Source organism: Gadus chalcogrammus, chromosome 11, assembly GCF_026213295.1.
Source record: "Gadus chalcogrammus isolate NIFS_2021 chromosome 11, NIFS_Gcha_1.0, whole genome shotgun sequence".
NCBI classification, from domain to species: domain Eukaryota; kingdom Metazoa; phylum Chordata; class Actinopteri; order Gadiformes; family Gadidae; genus Gadus; species Gadus chalcogrammus.
In genome coordinates, this window is record NC_079422.1 from 8,800,753 (window position 1) to 8,819,439 (window position 18,687).

The 18,687-nt window shown below is 43.6% G+C and overlaps 3 protein-coding genes across 4 annotated transcripts in view; 2 read left to right on the plus strand and 1 right to left on the minus strand.

The window, feature by feature from the left end:
* Window positions 1–18,687, plus strand: part of LOC130391608 (C-type lectin domain family 12 member B-like) — a 34,593-nt gene that overhangs the window by 4,427 nt on the left and 11,479 nt on the right. The window lies entirely within an intron of this gene.
* LOC130391610 (ELL-associated factor 1-like) lies at window positions 423–6,676 on the minus strand. Of its 2 annotated transcripts, none has more exons than XM_056601830.1 (6): window positions 6,327–6,676; window positions 5,440–5,534; window positions 5,063–5,199; window positions 4,586–4,758; window positions 3,850–4,086; window positions 423–3,667 (listed from the first exon to the last, which is right to left on the minus strand). In XM_056601830.1, exons 1-6 carry the CDS (start codon window positions 6,427–6,429, stop codon window positions 3,618–3,620), a joined length of 795 nt encoding a protein of 264 aa, XP_056457805.1. In that variant the 5' UTR covers window positions 6,430–6,676; the 3' UTR covers window positions 423–3,617. The 2 variants fall into 2 exon arrangements, with proteins under 2 accessions (XP_056457805.1, XP_056457806.1); XM_056601831.1 differs by having other exon boundaries at window positions 424–3,667; window positions 3,988–4,086; window positions 6,327–6,674.
* LOC130391609 (tRNA N(3)-methylcytidine methyltransferase METTL6-like) lies at window positions 6,053–17,723 on the plus strand. The gene is made up of 5 exons (XM_056601829.1): window positions 6,053–7,169; window positions 7,264–7,398; window positions 16,620–16,790; window positions 17,108–17,249; window positions 17,347–17,723. The coding sequence occupies exons 1-5, from the start codon at window positions 6,879–6,881 to the stop codon at window positions 17,502–17,504; spliced, it is 897 nt and encodes a 298-aa protein (XP_056457804.1). The 5' UTR covers window positions 6,053–6,878; the 3' UTR covers window positions 17,505–17,723.

Genomic DNA, 18,687 nt, shown 5'->3' on the forward strand with positions numbered 1-18,687 from the left:
ATTTGATATTTTGATATTATGTCTTATCACTCACAGCTGGCGACCGACAGAGACCTATTTCTATCCGTCTTCAACTGGTCAGATTGAGGCTGATTGAGGTGGCCTGTGTGTGAAAAGCGGATACCAGCCCTGAATAGGCCAGTCAATATGGTCACCTTCACACTATGGTCAATATGGTGACCTTTGGTGTCTTGAAAGGCGCCTCTAAATTAAATGTATTATTATTATTATTATTATTAATAGATCTCGGCAGTTAAAAGCTGCTGACGGGAAGGTAGTTTTAGTTGGCATGGAGATGGACATCTTACCAACAACATGTGGTTACCGTTGGTGTGCTGAACGGACGGATGATGGTCAGACAAGGTGCAAACTATAGTTGAAGCTCATTAAATTATTCCAAATGCTATGTTGGGGATTGTTTGTGCTGCTACGAAATTGAAATAATTCGTTTTAGTCTTTTTAAAATAAACTCCCGTTCTCTTTGCTCCTTTCTTGCCTTCGCTTTTTTTTTTTTTTTCATTTCCTTGCCATTTTACATACCTTGGATTCACAGATGAGGTGGGATCGAAGAATCAATCAGGAATCATATGCTTTGATTGGTCAGAAATTAGAACGGCGTGGTCTAAAATTAAATTGGCGCCAACAACGGCAGGCGCGGTCAGTAGCCTATCCCATAACATCTTAAATAAACCCCTCAAAATATTAACAAATATGACCGTTATAGAATTTAGGCGGGTGGAGGATGGTTCATGGTGCTATCATGGATAGAGACTGTGGAGAGAGATGCTGTGGAGAGACTAGGGAGAAATTGACCCCCCCCCCCCAGCACCACTTGTACTGCGATGACACAAACACAAGGGGGCAACTCGTGCGCCATTGCCGGTGGTAGTCGCGACTCGCGACGGAGGGTTGTCACTTCGCTGTCCTGTAACGTGTATCGAGACGGAAAGCTTCCGACAAGAAAGAAAGATAAATATAAAACTCAGGGTCCCTTGCGTGATGACCGGAGAACGGGACGCCGACGGGGAAAGCAAGCTGCCATAAACCCTCAGGAAGAGAGCTGTGCCCGGTGGACTCTTTGCTGTGAGCCAGCAGGGCTGCCTTACCGCTCATTCAGTCATCATGGATGGACACTGAAACAGGCGACCACGTTGCACCGCAGGGGTTCCAAAGTGCGACGCATTCGGACGCCCCCTCCATCGGGGTCTCGTTTCAATACCGCACATCAACCAGATTTATATCAAAGCCAGTCAGCCGTTTTTGTATTATTTTTGTTATAATTATTTTGTTTGTTGACTTTGTTAATTTAGATTCAATCAAGAATTTCAGAATCATAAATATAAATTGTGCTATAAATGATTTAAAGGGAAAAAAATGCTTATTTATGTATTTCTCGTTTTTTGTGTTGACCGTTTGAAGAGAAATGTGTAAAACTGTGAGTTGGTGGTGGCGGCGTACTCAGTGTCCAGGGTGTTTGCTATCATTGGTAATTGGAGCGTGCTCCTCCAGGCACCCGCGTCACTTGATTTCAAGCTATTCTTATTTAAGACCAACGATATAACCATTCATCGAATATCACCGTTCTGTCTTCCTACACTTTGTTGTCTCCTTTTTTCGTTTTTTTTGTCTGTGTAAGCTACTTTTTTATTTAAACCCAAATATTCACCATTCTAAGCCCCTGTATATATAAAAATAAGATTTGGGTCAGTCATTTTTGGAAATCTGAAAGGATTTTATTGATTGCTATTTTAATCAGAATAATTACGATTTGTCTGGGAATCAAATTATAAACTTGCTGTAGGCTTGTATGTCAGTCCAGATTTTAAATTTGTTATCACATCATGAGATCATCTGTCGTTATTATTCTTGCCAATCACCTTCAACTGAATTAATTATCGAAGCATTTAAACTCCCTTGGCTTATGAAATGTTTTGCAGTTCCGACAGTCTACCACCAGAGGGCAGTGGTTGTACTGTGCAGCTTCCAGCAGACAAGACGGTGCAAGACTGCCCGTACACCTAACAGACACAACACATTATTGAAATTGATGCAAACTCTTAATACAATTCAAAAAATTCTATCTTACAAACAAGTTACGAATAAAAAAAACATCAAGTATAATTCACAATACAAGAGGTCAACAAACAATGTTTTGAAATCACAGACAAACAGTAAGGGACAGTAAAGTGTCTGCATGTTAACTTAGTTACAAGGTGTAAAAAAAGCTAAAGTCTAAATCATGACTGGCTACCTGCAGCTTTCCAGTTGAATTTACTTTTGAAAGAACTAAATTTGAGTCCCAATCCAAGTTGAAGATTGTAAGAATGAGACGACCATTGAAAGACAATACCGGTTTGTTAGTTTAGGTAGCTCATACTTGCTTTATGTGCCGTAGTTTGATTGTTAATATCTGTTCATCGTTACATATATGTTTTCTGAACCTGAATACTTTAGACTCCTTCTCTTACATTGTTCTTCGCTTGCCATGAAAAAAACATTACTGTTGTGAGATTTAAATGGACAGAAGGATTTAGACTGGTGGAGGACGGATGTGTGTGTGTGTGTGTGTGTGTGTGTGTGTGTGTGTGTGTGTGTGTGTGTGTGTGTGTGTGTACTGTTTCACTCAGCTCGGTGGATGAACAAACTCAGTTTGGTTAAGAGCCAAAGGGAGAATCACTTCATTCACTCTGAATTCAACGATGACCTAATAAACGAACACTGCGTTTTGTTACGGAACTCCAGATATATAAGTGGACATTTTACGTCATAGAAAACCTATAACAAACAACACTTACAGGCAGAACATTAGTCGTACCGAGACAAACAGAAAGAATACTTGTTGAACATGCTTTGAAACCAATTCTACCACCAGGGTGGCTCTTGTTGTTTGGTATGGCAGAGGGTCGTGTCGCTATTTCAGGCCTAGCATAGTTTATAGCTTCCTTGGTGGTTGAAAGTACAAAAGGGGAAAACAAATGGAAAGTGCTTCAGAGTGGGCTGGGACAGGCTTCAGGAGGGGGCGATCACAGAGCTCAGATGTCCACCGTGGAAACATTCATTTCAGAGACCGATTCATACGTATTAGGTGTTGTTCAGCGATTCTAATCTCTCTCTTTTAGGTTCAGGTCGTCTCTAAAGCCTATTTTCTGTGTTTTTCGCTGGTTTGTAATATTTTCAAATGGACATTTTCTACATTTGAAAATGTGATCAATTTCCAAATGGCAGAAGGCTCGATTTTTGCATGCCCCTTTATAAAATGAACTCCTGTTACAGAGCATCTTCGTCACAGCAATACATTTAAGTGTGCTATGCCTAGACATTTCCTATCAACTGAAGGCATAATTAGTATTACACCTTTGAGGTTCTCTGGATCAGAGGGAGGTAGGGGGCCACAAAGGGCACACTTAAAAACCTTAAAATGATAATCTTCTGGACTGTCTTTTCTCTTTCATACAAAGCAAAAAATATACATGTAGTAAAAAATACACTGTAAAATATCCAAGTAGGCCAGCTTTGAGGGGAATACTAAATAAAATAAAAGTCTGTTACCACAGCGTTGGAATAATGGAACTGGCGTTACAGTTGAAAAGAGATAAGGTGGGGGCGGGGCTATAACTTCAATCATCATCGCTGTCGCTGCCTGATTCACTGAGCTGCAGATCATTTCCTGCAAAGACACGAAACAGAATGCATTTGAAGACGTCACAAATCTCTCAGTTAGTTTTTCATAAGTTATGGAAGCACTTTCTTACTCCGTAAAGCACATCCCCCGAGAAACCCAATACTCCCATCTTGTTTCACATCAGGTAATACAAAGTACCCACAGCCCGCCCTCCATATCGGACTCACGGAGTGTGCTCATGAGCTGGTTGGTGCCCTGCTGCCGGTCAGGGGCCCCGTTGGCCAGCGGGTTTGGGTTGGGGGAGGCGTGGGGGTGGGGCGGTGGCTGTGGTAATGGCGCGGACGGAGGTTGTGTGTCGTGTTCACCGTCACTGCTGGAGCTGTCGTCGCCGCTGGCCGAGTCCGACGAGGAACTGCTGCCACTGCTGCTCATTTGCTCGATGACCTCCACCTCCGCACGCAGCTCTGCCCATAGCGGGGCCCAGTCAGGGACAGGGAGGGAGGGAGAGACAGAGCCAGCATCAGAACCAACTTTTAACCCAAAACCGAGGCAGGGTAATCCATCGCTCCGGCATCAATGATCTTGATAGTTATTGATTAACCAACAGGGACAACATTTCACAAGAGTAAGGGGTGGACAATAAATCAATATTGATAATAATCCCGATATATTCTGCCATGAAAAAGTATATGCTGATATCAAATTGGGCCATATTGTCCAGCCCTACCTAGAGTGTCATCAAAGAGCCCCTACTTGATCACAGGGTTTCCCCAACTCCGGGCTGCCACCAGCTGGTAGGCTGGAGTGCAGCTAGCCACCATACATCTTGGTGGACAATCCTGCTTGTGATGTCCGCAGTGGATAGGTTTTGCGTGATGGCTTGCAATGACTTATCAGCCGCACGCCCGGTGGAGAAATAAGGGACCTTTAACATTGACGATGCCTTTGGCCGAGGGCCCTCACCTCTCTTGATGTCATCCAGCTGGGGCTCTGGAGAGGGGTTGTCCTTAGAGGGGGAGGGGGAGGTCTTAACTCCAGCCCCAGGCTTGGTGGGGGCCCGGAACTGGGAGCTGGGCTGGTTGGACCGCACCGACTGCTGCTCAATACGGGCCTGTATCTTACTGCTGCCCTCTGCCCTAAAACCACCACACACAGCCAGACAGACACCCATGTAAAGCGCCATGGTAAAGAGATTCCTCCACTGCTTACATGTGTCACAAACCCCCAAAGCTGTATGTAAGTGTTTAGGATATTTGACAATCAGTGGAGGGAGCTATCTGGTGAGTTCTAACGTTGGAACTCTCTGGTGAGTTCCAACGTGTACGTGCCATTTGCTAATCATGTCTTAGCCTTTGTGGATTAGAAACAAACAGGAGTTCCCAAATGGCTACAAGTTCATCTTACCTTTGTATTCCCCATGGGGGCTATCTGCCCGCTCACCTGGTTTTCTTGACCTGGATGCTACTGATGAGCTTCTCCAGCACAAACTCCCCCGTGTCGTGGTTGATGATGAGGACACAGTCCTTCTGGTAGGGCCGCTTGTTCCCTTTGAACACCGTCATGGGGGGTGTGGAGCCCTTAGGTGAAGTATGATACATAATTTGTTGCCCATTACCGAGTATCAAAGACAGATGTTTCATCCCTAGATGGGATGCTGCATGTTTTACTTTTTTTCTTTCAAAATGAGAAATTACAGCCAACGTATAACATAATGTGATGCATGCTTGTTATAGGTTTGCAATGGGTTTGTAGTTTGTGACATTGAATTTAGTTGTTTAGAGGGTTGTGTCAAATAAAGAAAAAGAGGATGTTCTTACTGGAATATGTGGCAACGTTATGGTAACTTCATCCCCCTTTCCGACCTGCAATTCTCCCTCGCAGCTGGTGTCGATAGAAGCTGGTTTGAAATCGTCTGTAGTACACAAAAGCATCAAAACAGGCCTCTAAACTGTTGCTACACACAGGTGTGGGGAAAAGTGCATGTCATGTCCGCTTTTTCTTCCCCCTTCAGAGTACTAATTCCGTGCACAGTTATAAATGCAGAAAACCTGTAACCATATGACAGACTCTACACAAGAGATTTGTTTTTTCATGATATTAATTTTCTATTACGCAAAAAACAGTCAACCCAAGTGAAAATTTTTTTTTCCTTCTGCAAACGCAATGTGTAGAAAGAAGATTGCTTATTTGGAAAGTAGGACAAACAATTGGCATGGGTTGTGTAATGCCGCAATTCTTGATGGTTTACATTTTAGCAGTAGGCTTGATGTCAGCATTACTATGACCCACCCCGTGCACAACAATGTCTTAATTTTTGATAGGAGCATTGGTAGATCATGGGACAATTGGGCCCAGTGCAAAAATGCCCAGGGCCAATACTGTGCTGAAAACGACCCTTGTAGCAATGCACTACTCGGGGAAGTACAACCAAAGACTAATTGATTGGGAGAGACGTTCGCAGGAAAACAGATAATCGAGGGGAGGGGCATGCATATTTGGGTATGTCCCTGTACGCGTTCACCCAGCAGACCAGATGGGTACAGGACGGAAGGCAAATGGCAGCCTTAAGATGATGTTTAATTGTCTGACTTTAACAAATGTAAAGGTCACGTAAAAACGCCACCAAACGATTCACTTCGTAAATGTGGAAGTTGGACTTCAAGCCATTAATCCCTTCATCTCATACGCTCTTTTAAAAACTCACATCTGATTGTATGGAAGGACGATTTGGGCTTCTTCTCAAAGCTCTCTCCAAGCTTCAACACATGCTCCTCTTTATCCAAAAGCGGATTTGTAGTTCCGTTCATTGCTTCTATTATATGGTCAAAATTGACATTGGTTTAAAATCACTGAACATGTACAGAATTTGTTTATGCAAAGTGAACCCAGCAGAGGCGCCCTGGTAAGCCCAATGACGAACTGCGGCGAGCATCTGTTTCCTGTTTGGTTCCTGCTACGAAATACTTCCGACAGTGTGCGAAAACATCGTTTTAAGATGATATTTATTACCTTTATTAAACATTAGATTAATAATCCATGATTACACATTTTTAAATATAACAACACATATTACATTACACATCCGAAACATAGATTATTTTTTAGAGATAGATGAACTAGACGGATTGTGAGAAACCCGACGCGGAAGAATATATGGGACGGACACGGTGGGCTCATGTTGTATACACTGCTTTTGGTGCTGAGTCTGACCACTGATTGATACAGTGTCAGGCGTTAAAAAAACGAACTATCCAACATGGAATCGGAAATAAAGTGTTTTACAAGCGATCATGTATCCACTGAAGAACAGTCTATTTGCGATAAACCCCAGGATGAGATCAACAGCAACTTAGACATGTCCCTGAGCCAAGCAGAGTCGCATAAGCTCCCCATTGACAAGACTCTGGTCTCAGAATTCAAGCAGATGAAATTAGAAAAGGAAGCACAGAAAAACTGGGACTTATTCTATAAAAGAAACACTACTAATTTCTTCAAGGACAGACATTGGACTACGCGGGAGTTTGAAGAACTGAAGTCGTGCAGACAGGTATTAATGGATGAAGTAGCCTATATGGATTTGGTGATTCACAAACAAGTCAAAGCGAGTTTTATATGTCGTTTTATTCTTTTTATTTTTTCAGTTTGAGTCTCAAAGGCTGGTGCTGTTGGAGGCTGGTTGTGGCGTAGGAAACTGCATTTTTCCTCTGCTGGAAGAGGATCGCAACATCTTTATATACGCCTGTGACTTCTCACAGAGAGCTGTGGACTTTGTCAAGGTATTACATGTTTTTTTGCTACATAACCATCTAGCTGTCTTGTATCATGGATCACTCCCTCTGTATTTCAAACACAGCTATTGCATCTAAAACGTCTTATTGGCGGATAGTTACCCATGTTAACTGTATTAAAGGAGACACATTGTGGTGTTTTCCTAACAAGTAAACATAGTATATGAGTTCCAGACAACATGTTTTTGAAGCTGTTTGCTGAAAATAGCTTTGAGGAAGAAAAATCCCGCCTACCGCTATTCCCCTCTGTTTCAGTCCCTTCAGAATATGCTGTTTCTGGTGTCTGTAGCTTTAATGCAACTGAGCTGCTGTCCATTGCATACAAATGAGCTGTCAGTGTGAACCACAGCATGGAGGAGAAGTGATGTTGTCGTTTGGTAACTAGGCGGGATACTTTCAGAAATGCACATCTCACTCAAAAAATCATGTAGACTTATTTGTTTGTCTATGTTTGTTTGTATGCGTGTGGAAGCACCAGCGACCCAAAGCAACACCCCACATCCAAGGAAAAGTGTTGTTTTCATAAAATCCTGTTTAAAATGTTTTGTTAATAAGTCATTTTAGCTAATTAAGTGGTTAAGCGATACACCTGCTGTGCTCTGCTTATTGAAGCTGAATTGAAATGGCATTCCGAGGGGAAAGGCAGGTCAACGAAAATAATACTTTTTTAAAGGCTATGTCAGAGGGTTTGGTTCTCCTTCGCTGTCACCCGAGAGGGTTCTTGTCTCTTACTCGAATGGTCTGAAGTATATTTGAGAAGAAAAATTCAAACGGGGAGGACCTGCAGCCCCGATGGACAAGACCTGCAGCATCCAAGGACACGGGTTGCTGAAGGCATACAACGGTCATGAGTGGATGCCAGTACATGCTGACCTGAGAAGGATCTCGGAAGAACTTTGAGAAACCCACAGTAACGAAGAAGGGGAAGACGGGTGCAACAAAGGATAGCTGTTGTAAATTCCCTATTAGTTTGTAATATCGTATCGTATATATATATAATGTATATAGCGTTATTTCTATTCAGGCACTTTGGGCAGCCCAGGTAGCGCCGTAGCGTCTTACGCCCCGTGCCCACTACATGCGTCCGTCGACTGATCCCCATTGACTTTCAATGGGGACGGACGCGCAATGCATTGTGGATCCGTCCGTTCCGTTGGAGCCGTCGGCTCAGTCATGGCTCAGTCAAAAAGTTGAACAATTTTCAACTTTTTCGGCAGCGACGGATCCGTCATCCAATCAGATCGCGTATGCAAATTTAAGCCCTGTGACGCGACTCGGGCTCTGACGATACTGGAAAGCGGGAAAGCGGGTCATCTTGCCTCGCAACAAGCAGGAAGAAGCGGGAAGAACCCGGCGAACCGATTTGATTGGCTGACGGATGCATCTGCAAAGACTACTCCCCCATCAGTCAGCCACGCCTTCCCACGTCCGTTGACTGACGGAGGTAGTGGGCATGTAGGGTTATGCCCCGTGCCCACTACATGCGTCCGTCGACTGATCCCCATTGACTTTCAATGGGGACGGACGCGCAATGCATTGTGGATCCGTCCGTTCCGTTGGAGCCGTCGGCTCAGTCATGGCTCATTAAAAAAGTTGAAAAATGTTCAACTTTTTCGGCAGCGACGGATCCGTCATCCAATCAGATCACGTATGCAAATTTAAGCACTGTGACGCGACTCGGGCTCTGACGATACTGGAAAGCGGGAAAGCGGGTCATCTTGCATCGCAACAAGCAGGAAGTAGCGGGAAGAACCCGGCGAAGCGATTTGATTGGCTGACGGATGCCTCTGCAAAGACTACTCCCCCATCAGTCAGCCACGCCTTCCCACATCAGTCAACGGACGCATTTAGTGGGCATGTAGGGTTACGCCCCATGCCCACTACATGCGTCCGTCGACTGATCCCCATTGACTTTCAATGGGGACGGACGCGCAATGCATTGTGGATCCGTCCGTTCCGTTGGAGCCGTCGGCTCAGTCATGGCTCAGTCAAAAAGTTGAAAAATGTTCAACTTTTTCATTCATACATCTGTTCATCCATTCCGTCATTCATTTGGTTACTTATTGAAGCCATCATTGATGTCATTCGTCTGCAAGAGATATAAACATCCTGAACTGTTCCCTGTGTATGCGTCTACTCTCTGACCGGAGTTACCGTCCAAGTGATCCCAGCAAACACTCACATACATTCTACAATAATAGCAGAATGATTTGGATGAATGGAGAAGGAAGGGCAATGGTGATGGAGACAAAGCACATCTAGGGAATCGCTGGAGGAGATGCTGTCTCTTAGGGTTGTGTGATCCAGGTGAAGGGCACTCTGCGTGCTTTCGTTGCCTCGGTGTGGAGCACGCCATGTCAGCCCTGTCGGGATCTGCTTCCTGCGCCACCTGTCAAGCTTTACCTCGACAACCTTTACCTCGAAGACCTTCTTATTCCAAGACAAAAGGAAGCTGCGAGCAGAGACACCATGACGGTGAAAAATCATCTCTCTTCCTTGGGTTTCACCATTACCTAGGAAAAGAGCTCCCAGCTCCCTAGCCGTCAGCTAGTCGACTTGGGACTTTGCCTTGACTCGGCCATGATGTCAGCGAGGCTCTCGCCTCCTTGGAGAGATGCCGTTCTGCGCTCTCCAGCTTTCATGTTCGCAGCAGCAGCTCACCCTCCACAGGTTGGGTCACAGTTGAAACAGTTGACCAGAGCTTCCGGGCGGATCTCATATCTCGCAGCGGTCATCGCCAAGAAGAGTGGCGGAAGTCTATAAGGCGAAGTCTAGGCGACTACGCCAACGATCATAGAACTAGAGATATATTAACATAAATATTGTTTTGCTTAATGTCCGCTTCTGTCATTTGAGGCTAGAGAATGTTATCCCATGTCAGCCAAACATGGGGATGTGCTTGAGCACAAGGCCCGAGCCTATGATAGTGTAGGCATTACCCCCGGTCATAGCTTGCGAAATAGATCAGTTTCATTCAGCCTTTCGACCACATAAAGTAACAGCATGTGTCACCGCCGCTTAAGTGCATTTATGTTTTAATTGTATGGGATAAAGTGACCTTTTAATATTTTTCATTGACCACTTAGTTTTTGTTCTCATGTTTCCAAAAGCCTGAAACTTGTGTGTTGCTACTGATTGACCTCCTCATAGCCTACTTTATCCTGTTGTTTGTGGATTTTACAGTGAGGCATTTCTTTGTGCAGACAGGGATATTTTTCTTTCAGGAAAACATTTTCCCATAACCTGAACAAGTGTTATACAGACATCGAATCGAAGCTCAAAATAATTTTCGAGTCCTCCCTGGATCATGTGTCCGCCAACAACAAGTTAGGAATGACGAATGACGGTGCACTGGATAGACAGCATTACTTTAAAGCTACAGCACCTCTTTTCCATGTGACATATAAAAGCGGCACCAACCCAATAGACATTTGTAAATATATAATTTTAATTAATTTTTGGTTGACAAGTTACATTTAAATGCTCTACTCTGTCATTTGAGTCAGGGAGTTCAGAACCCACATCCTTTTCTTCCCGATGAAGCTGCCTAAAAGAATGAGGCTATTGTTGTTGATCCTTTTGTTGCCTGCCCCCAGTTTTCTTGTTTGCCCCTCAAAACAGTCCAGCTCTAGAGTTGGCCAACCTATTGTCAGACAGCTGGCGGCAGCAGACGTCTAAACATATAAGCTGCCTCGAGTAAACATCTACAATTGCAAATACATATTCAGCTATAACCCTCTTTATTAATTTTTCTGCTGAATTTTTGTATTCCACGGCATGGTGCAATATTTGATTGATACGCTGATTGGTCAATAACGTTTAGAAGTAATTTCACTACAAATCCATCGTTAAAAACAACGTCAAATAAAACGATCAACCTCTTTGGATTAAAGATCACGTGTGTTGGTTGCGATGAGCCACCTGTCCCGGTCCGCAGAAGGAATGTAAGCGGCAGTAATACCTGCGGAACAGGTATTGCTGGATACCTCCCCACAAAGTGGCCACATAGGCTACTTTGTGGGAGTGTCCCTCAGAGGGGACACTCCGCCCAGCAGGTATTGCTGGCCGCATACAGCACACTCCGATCCAAAAAAATATTTTCATTCTACAAACGCAATGTGGAAAGAAGATTGCTTATTTGGAAAGTACGACAAACAATGGGCCAGGGTTGTAATGCCGCAATTCTGGATGGTTTACATTTTAGCAGTAGGCTTGATGTCAGCATTACTATGACCCACCCCGTGTCCAACAATGTCTTTCTTTTTGAAAGGAGCATTGGTAGATCCTGGGACAATTGGGCCCTGTGCACAAATGCCCAGGGCCTACTCGGGGAAGTACAACCAAAGACTCATTGATTGGGAGAGACGCACTGCAGGAAAACAGATAATCGAGGGGAGGGGCAGGGTATTTGGGTATGTCCCTGTACAACTACGCGTTCACACAGAAGACCAGATGGGTACAGGACGGAAGGGGACGGGGAACGATTCACTTCGTAAATGTGGAGTTGGACTTCAAGCCATTAATCACCTCATCTCATGCGCTCTTTTAAAAACTCATATCTGATTGTATGGAAGGACGATTTGGGCTTCTTCTCAAACTCTCTCCAAGCTTCAACACATGCTCCTCTTTATCCAAAAGCGGATTTGTAGTTCCGTTCATTGCTTCTATTATGTGGTCAAAATTGACATTGGTTTAAAATCACTGAACATGTACAGAATTTATTCATGCAAAGTGAACCCAGCAGAGGCGCCCTGGTAAGCCCAATGACGAACTGCGGCGAGCATCTGTTTCCTGTTTGGTTCCTGCTACGAAATACTTCAGACAGTGTGAAAAAACATATTTTTAAGATTATACTTATTACCTTTATTAAACATTAGATTAATAATCCATGATTACACATTTTGAAATTTAACAACTAGTGGTGGGCCGTTATCGGCGTTAACGGCTGCGTTAACGCGAAACTTTTATCACACGATAAAAAAAATCGCAAATTAACTCCAATTTAAATTATATTAGTTTATTCTACAACTTTCAAATATTTAACTTCTAAACCTTACATTATTATGGATTATTACACGGCTCTTCTCAATGCTGTATTCTGCTCCATTCACTTGCATGGGCCTTCCCAACGTTCAGCTATCAATTATTTTTGTTTATGCTCCGTTCACTTGCAAGGGCAATTCACAACTTCCGGCGGTGAATTATATTTGATAATTCACCATTGGCCAGTATAATTGACCGCTGTCAAGGTAAACGAACAGATTTTTTGCCGTTTGCCATTTTAATCTAGATTAATTTTGGAATTAATCTAGATTAAAAAAAAAAATCTATGCCCACCACTAATAACAACACATATAACATTACACATCCGAAACATTGAATCTTTTTTTTAGAGATAAATGACGGATTGTGAGAAACCCGATGTGGAACAATATATGGGACGGACATGGTGGGCTCATGTTGTATACACTGCTTCTTGGTGTGTCATGTTGTATACACAAGCTATGTGCACCTCAAATGATATTATGAATCATAAAGACTGCGTCTGATGTCTCTGGTACTTCCACAACAAGTTAAGACTCGTAGTGGGGGTTATCTCTGCCATGGTTGAGAAGAATTGGGGGAAAGAAACTTCGGCTTTGACTCTCTTTGACAGCTGGCGGCAGCATACGTCTAAACAAATAAGCTGTCTCGAGTTAACATCTGCAATTGCTAATGCATGTACAGCTATAACCCTCTTTATTATTTTTTATGCTGAATTGTTGTATTCAACGGCGTGGTTCAATATTTGATTGATACGCTGATTGGTCAATAACGTTTACAAGTCATTTCACTACAAATCCATCGTTAGATGGATTTGAACTATCCAAATAGAACTATCGTCCTATTGGATTAAAGATCACATGTGTTGGTGGAGATGAGCCGCCTGTCCCGGACCGCAGAAGGACCGTAAGGGGCAACCGGAACGTTATTACCCGACAATACAGAGTTGCAAGTTTTACTTGGCTTTTGAGAACTCTGCCCACAAAGACTACATGACAGAGAAGCTGAACGGACCCTTGTCTTCTGGAACTGTGCCAATCGTTTTGGGGATGCCTAGAGACAATTATGAAGAGTTCATTCCGGGGGATTCTTTCATTCATGTCAACGACTTTCCCGATGCCAGGGCGATGGCCCAACACCTGCTCGAGTTGGACAAGAACAACGAGAAGTACATGAAGTACTTTGCTTGGAGGCGGTTTTACACCGCCACGCCGCATCTTCTGACCCTTGCAAACGAGTTCACACAACCCACCTGCTTGGCCTGTGACCATATATCGAGGGACAATCGATATAGCGTTGTTCATAATCTGTATGGGTGGTACCATTCAAGCAGATGACTGCTTCATGTAGGGCAGAGGACTTCAACAGGGGGCCCAAGTTCTTGTATCTCTTCCAATGTATACCTATTTTCCTCCCTAAAACCTTTTCCATTCTCTTGATAGCTCACTCTCACAATTTATTTGGAACAAAAGCACCCCTAGGATCAAAAATGAAATACTACAAAAACCTAAACAGTTGGGCGGCCTAACTCTCCCTAACTTTTTGCTTTACTATTGGGCTGCAAACATTAGAACAATATTGCATTGGTGTAGCACCAACAGCCAACCTCCATCATGGCTGCAGGTTGAGGAAGCCTCATGTAGTCCCTCTTCTCTGATGTCGCTGTTGTGCCTCCCCCCGACTTTTTTTGCTAAACACGCACTCCAGTAGTGTTGTGGTGAAGAACTGCCTTAAAATCTGGATTCAGTTCAGGCCGCACTTTGGGCTGCAGATGATGCCTGTCTCGGCCCCAGTATATTCTAACCCTCTGTTCACTCCGTCAGTTATTGACAAGGGTTCTTTCATTTGGAAAGACCTAGGGATTGTGTCAATAAAACTGCTTTACATTAGTGCCATATTTGCTTCCTTCAACCAGCTAACTCAGACTTTCAATTTGAGGCCCACTATTTCTTTAGATACTTGTTTTGTTCGTAATCATTTTCCTGGCTTCCCTGCCCTCCGTCCCCCCACTCTTGTTGATACAATATTTGATGTTGTTAACCCCAATCTCAAAGGTACCATTACAATACTGCTCAATACTCTCAAAAGTCAGACGACAACCGCTGATGCTTTGCGCAATGCTTGGTCTGCGGAGCTTGGGGAAGATATAGGTCCAGTCGCATGGGAGCATGCCCTGAGGTGGGTCAACTCATCGTCTATCTGTGCTCGTCTTGGGGTTTTGAAGTTTAAAGTGGTTCACAGAGGTCACTGGTCTAAAAGTAAGCTTGCTCATATCTACCATGACATTGATCCAAAATGTGACAAATGTCGGCAACGACCAGCCAATCTCAGTCACATGTTCTGGTCTTGCCCCACCCATGCTCCTTTCTGGACTTGCGTCTTTGACTCCCTCTCAGCCATCACATCTGCCAACATCCACCCTCACCATTACTCGCCCTGTTTGAAAATAAATATTGATGCTATAATTTTTTTTCATTTTAGTGCTGTTACTGTTAGTTTATTTTTTGTCTTTGTGACCAAATGAGCATGCATGACTTGTATACGTATGTTTCTGTATATGTTAAGGCATGCATGGCCAATTCACTACCATTAATACCTGTATCAAAGCCCATTATACCATATTTCATTGATACTTCTCTGTAAGGGAGGGAAGGGGGTGGGGGGATGGGAGTCGGGGGTAAACTGTCTCTTTGTTAGTACCTTATTTCACAGAATGTTTCAATTTAACTTTATGTATGAGGTGCACTGTATTCTGTTATGCTCAAAATCTCAAAAATAAATCATGTATTAAAAAAAGGGGTGTTCGTGACTGTCTAGACACAGTCCATTAAATAGTGAACTCCATCACAGGCTCACAAAAGCGCCCACAGTGCTTTATGGCAAACAATCGCAACAAAAAACGGCTGCAGAAATTCGGTCTTCTGTCATTGATCAATGTGAGGACATATTAACTAGTGCTGACAAGCGATTAAAATGTAATATTAATCGCATTAATGCCATTGTTAACTCACGATTAATCGCGAGCAATCGCGATTAATTGCAAATGTTTTTTCTATGCTAAATATCCCTTGATTTCTTCGTCCCCTTAATTTTTCTCATTTTAATGCTCTTATAAACATGGAGAAGTGCATCGGCTTGCCTTGTGCAAATGTTTTTTTATCGATAACAACATTGGCATACTGATCAAAACAGGACGATACAAAAAAAAGCCTATAGTGCAATTAAACAATACCAACATACTGCCTTGAACATAGCAGTCAGGCTACTGCTTCTTTGTTTTGAGCCAAAGAAAAACATTATTATTTTTTTTTTTAAATAAAAGAATTGCGTTAATCGCTCGATAAAATAATTAACGCAGTTAAAATTGGTTTGCGTTAACGCCGTTAATAACGTGTTTAACTGACAGCACTGGTATTAACCAAGGTGGTTGAATTAAAATCAGAAGGAGACAGCAGGTGCAGCTCGAAAGCGACCTCCCACACAAGAGCAATGGAATCATTAGATTTTATTATATGCCTTGTGACGTGGCGTTTGATCGGTACATTTTGGCTGCGCATGTTTTTTTGGAATCTTTAATTGCTGCAATGAATTCTGTTGTTGTTGACTTAACATCTGTCTTTGCTGTTCAATTCTAACAGTAGTCTATGAGTAATATATCGGTAACCACTGTTTTTAGGGTTTTGCGAAATTGTGCCAGCTTGACATTCAGTGGTATTGGATGTGTTTTAATAAAACACATTCAATACCACTTTAAATTTTGGGAAGGGGCGAAAATACAGGTAAGCTGATTGGAAAAAACATCTGTCTATCACCAATCAGATTACCACCAATGCCATGTTGTTGACTGAACAGTCGATACCCGCCTCAAAACCAACGCTGATTGTCATAAAGCGATTGGCTTCAAATCTTCTCCATCGCAGGTTACCAGGCTGATCTGCGATAAATACAATGGATCTCGCAAAATCTAGATGGTCTCACGAGGCTAGCTCCCTACATGGAACAGAACATAAGATTGAATGAAAAATATACAAATGAATGAAACGCCATCCCTGTATTTGACTACAGGGATCGCAAGAAGCTGAAATCTTACATCAGACAAAGGTGAAGATGTGACAGATTTGGTAGAAAGCAAGTATATCCACTTCAGCCTGTGTGTCTGTTGGCAGCAACACCCCCTGTACTGCCCCGAGCGCTGCAAGGCCTTCCGGTGTGACCTCACCCAAGATGACCTACGGGGCGAAGTGCCGCCAGCCAGTGTGGATGTGGTCACCCTCATCTTCGTCCTTTCGGCCATCCACCCCGAAAAGATGGTGCGGTCCCTGGAGAACATTTTCCGGGTGAGGACAGCAATGGGAATGCCGTGTTCGATGTCACATTTCAATAGCTATATATTATTTTGTATTTTGTGCATTATTTGATTCTACTTTTTTTAAGCCTGACCAGTTCTTAAAACAGTTAAAAAACCTGTTGCGGAAACCCTTACTTAACTATCCCCCCCTAACCCCCCACCTGCTCCCTAGTCACATATATCTGGATTCACTTTAAGTCACTTTTGATTTAATGTCTGAATGGCTGAATAGTAAAGTAGTTCCTTTTAAATGAAAGGTGAGCGTGGCATGGTACAGAAACATTTGCCTCTGTTTGTGTGTCTCAGGTGTTGAAGCCAGGAGGCTGTGTGTTGTTCAGGGACTACGGACTCAACGACCACGCCATGCAGAGGTTCAAAGCCGCCAACAAGCTGGGGCAGAACTTCTATGTCCGGCAAGACGGCACCAGGTCCTTCTTCTTCTCCAAAGGTCAGTTTTATGATTGCAGACGGGAGGGACGTCAATAGCCAAGTGCAGTGCATTCCACTGACTACAAAATACACTTATGTGTCACTTCCTTCTTCAGAGCTCCTTGCTGAACTGTTTGAAGGGAGGGGCTTCCGCTCTGTGGCCAATGACTACGTCTTCAGAGAGACCGTGAACAAGAAGGAAGGCCTCTGTGTGCAGAGGGTGTTCCTACAGAGTAAATTTACCAAGACACACCAAACAGAGACTTCGCCCTGAAGAACCAAACCCAACCCTGTTCACAAAAGGATTATGTTTTTCACCATTAGCTAATAGGTTGAGAATCTATGATGGATGGAAGCCTTCCCTCACCAACTGAAAACTGTTAAACGGCCAATACCATGTTGCAAAGGATCTATGATTCCACTCTGACTTGAGGATAACTATCTGATTCTACACACGTTTTATATGTTTAACGATTTTTTTAATTAAAGGAAAAAAACAACAATACCAGTGTTTTTCTTTTTGTTCTGTGATTTTAGTTTATGTGGGCAACCATACCATTACACATAAAAAAACTTAAAGGTCCCATGACATGAAAATCTCAATTTATGAGGTTTTCTAACATAAATATGAGTTCCCCTAGCCTGCCTATGGTCCCCCAGTGGCTAAAACTTGCGTTTGGTGTAAAACGAGCACTAGCTGTTCTGCTCGCCTTTGAAAAAACGGAGGCTCAAGCGCGCTGATTTGGAAATCTGTGCTCATGACGTCATGAGGAATCTCAGCTCCTCCCCTTACTCTGCCTGGCCCGCCCAGAGACGTTGGCCCGCCAATGAGACTCGACCGTGCGAGCGCCACATGTGTGTGTGTGAATACACACACTGTAACGCAAGTGTTTCTTGTCAGTTCTTTGACGTGTCTTGTATTTCCACAACGAGACTGTCGTGGGGGTTATCTGAGCCATGGTTGAGAAGGAATTGGGGGAAAGGAACTTTGGTTTGACTCGCTGAAGTACATGAACTGCGACATGCCGCCGGTTGCCGCGAGGCACCATCGCCCGGCAGCGGGCAGCCGGCAGCAGGCAGCGCGCGGTTCAGTCGACTTCAGGTTGATGTGAAAGTGGAAGAACCAGAGACGTCGCAGAACCCGACAAAGTCGTTTGTGATTCATAATATCGTCTGGAGGCGCACACAATATGTTATATGATATAGATATCTATGTATTATATGATATTATTTAGATATAGAGCTCCAGGACTGTAACGCAAGTGTTGTACACTTCCTTGTTATTTGGATAACCGTTCTGCTGTTGGTGTGATGGCGCATCACGTCGGACTCTCGTCTCTGGTATTTCTACAACGAGACTCGTATTGGGGGTTATCTCAGCCAAGGTTGAGAATGAATTGGGGGGAAGGAACTTTGGCTTTGACTCCCTCAAGAACATGAACCACGACAAGGAGGAG

What these genes read in the sequence shown, in the direction of transcription:
- LOC130391610 (XM_056601830.1), bottom strand. Translation starts at nt 6,429, where the DNA reads ATGAACGGAACTACAAATCCGCTTTTGGATAAAGAGGAGCATGTGTTG. An exon ending in GTCCTTCCATACAATCAGAT is followed by an intron (nt 5,535 to 6,326) that starts GTGAGTTTTTAA and finishes TGTGTACTACAG; the next exon opens with ACGATTTCAAACCAGCTTCT. An exon ending in TAACGTTGCCACATATTCCA is followed by an intron (nt 5,200 to 5,439) that starts GTAAGAACATCC and finishes ACTTCACCTAAG; the next exon opens with GGCTCCACACCCCCCATGAC.
- LOC130391609 (XM_056601829.1), top strand. Translation starts at nt 6,879, where the DNA reads ATGGAATCGGAAATAAAGTGTTTTACAAGCGATCATGTATCCACTGAA. An exon ending in CCCTGGAGAACATTTTCCGG is followed by an intron (nt 16,791 to 17,107) that starts GTGAGGACAGCA and finishes TGTGTGTCTCAG; the next exon opens with GTGTTGAAGCCAGGAGGCTG. An exon ending in GTCCTTCTTCTTCTCCAAAG is followed by an intron (nt 17,250 to 17,346) that starts GTCAGTTTTATG and finishes TTCCTTCTTCAG; the next exon opens with AGCTCCTTGCTGAACTGTTT.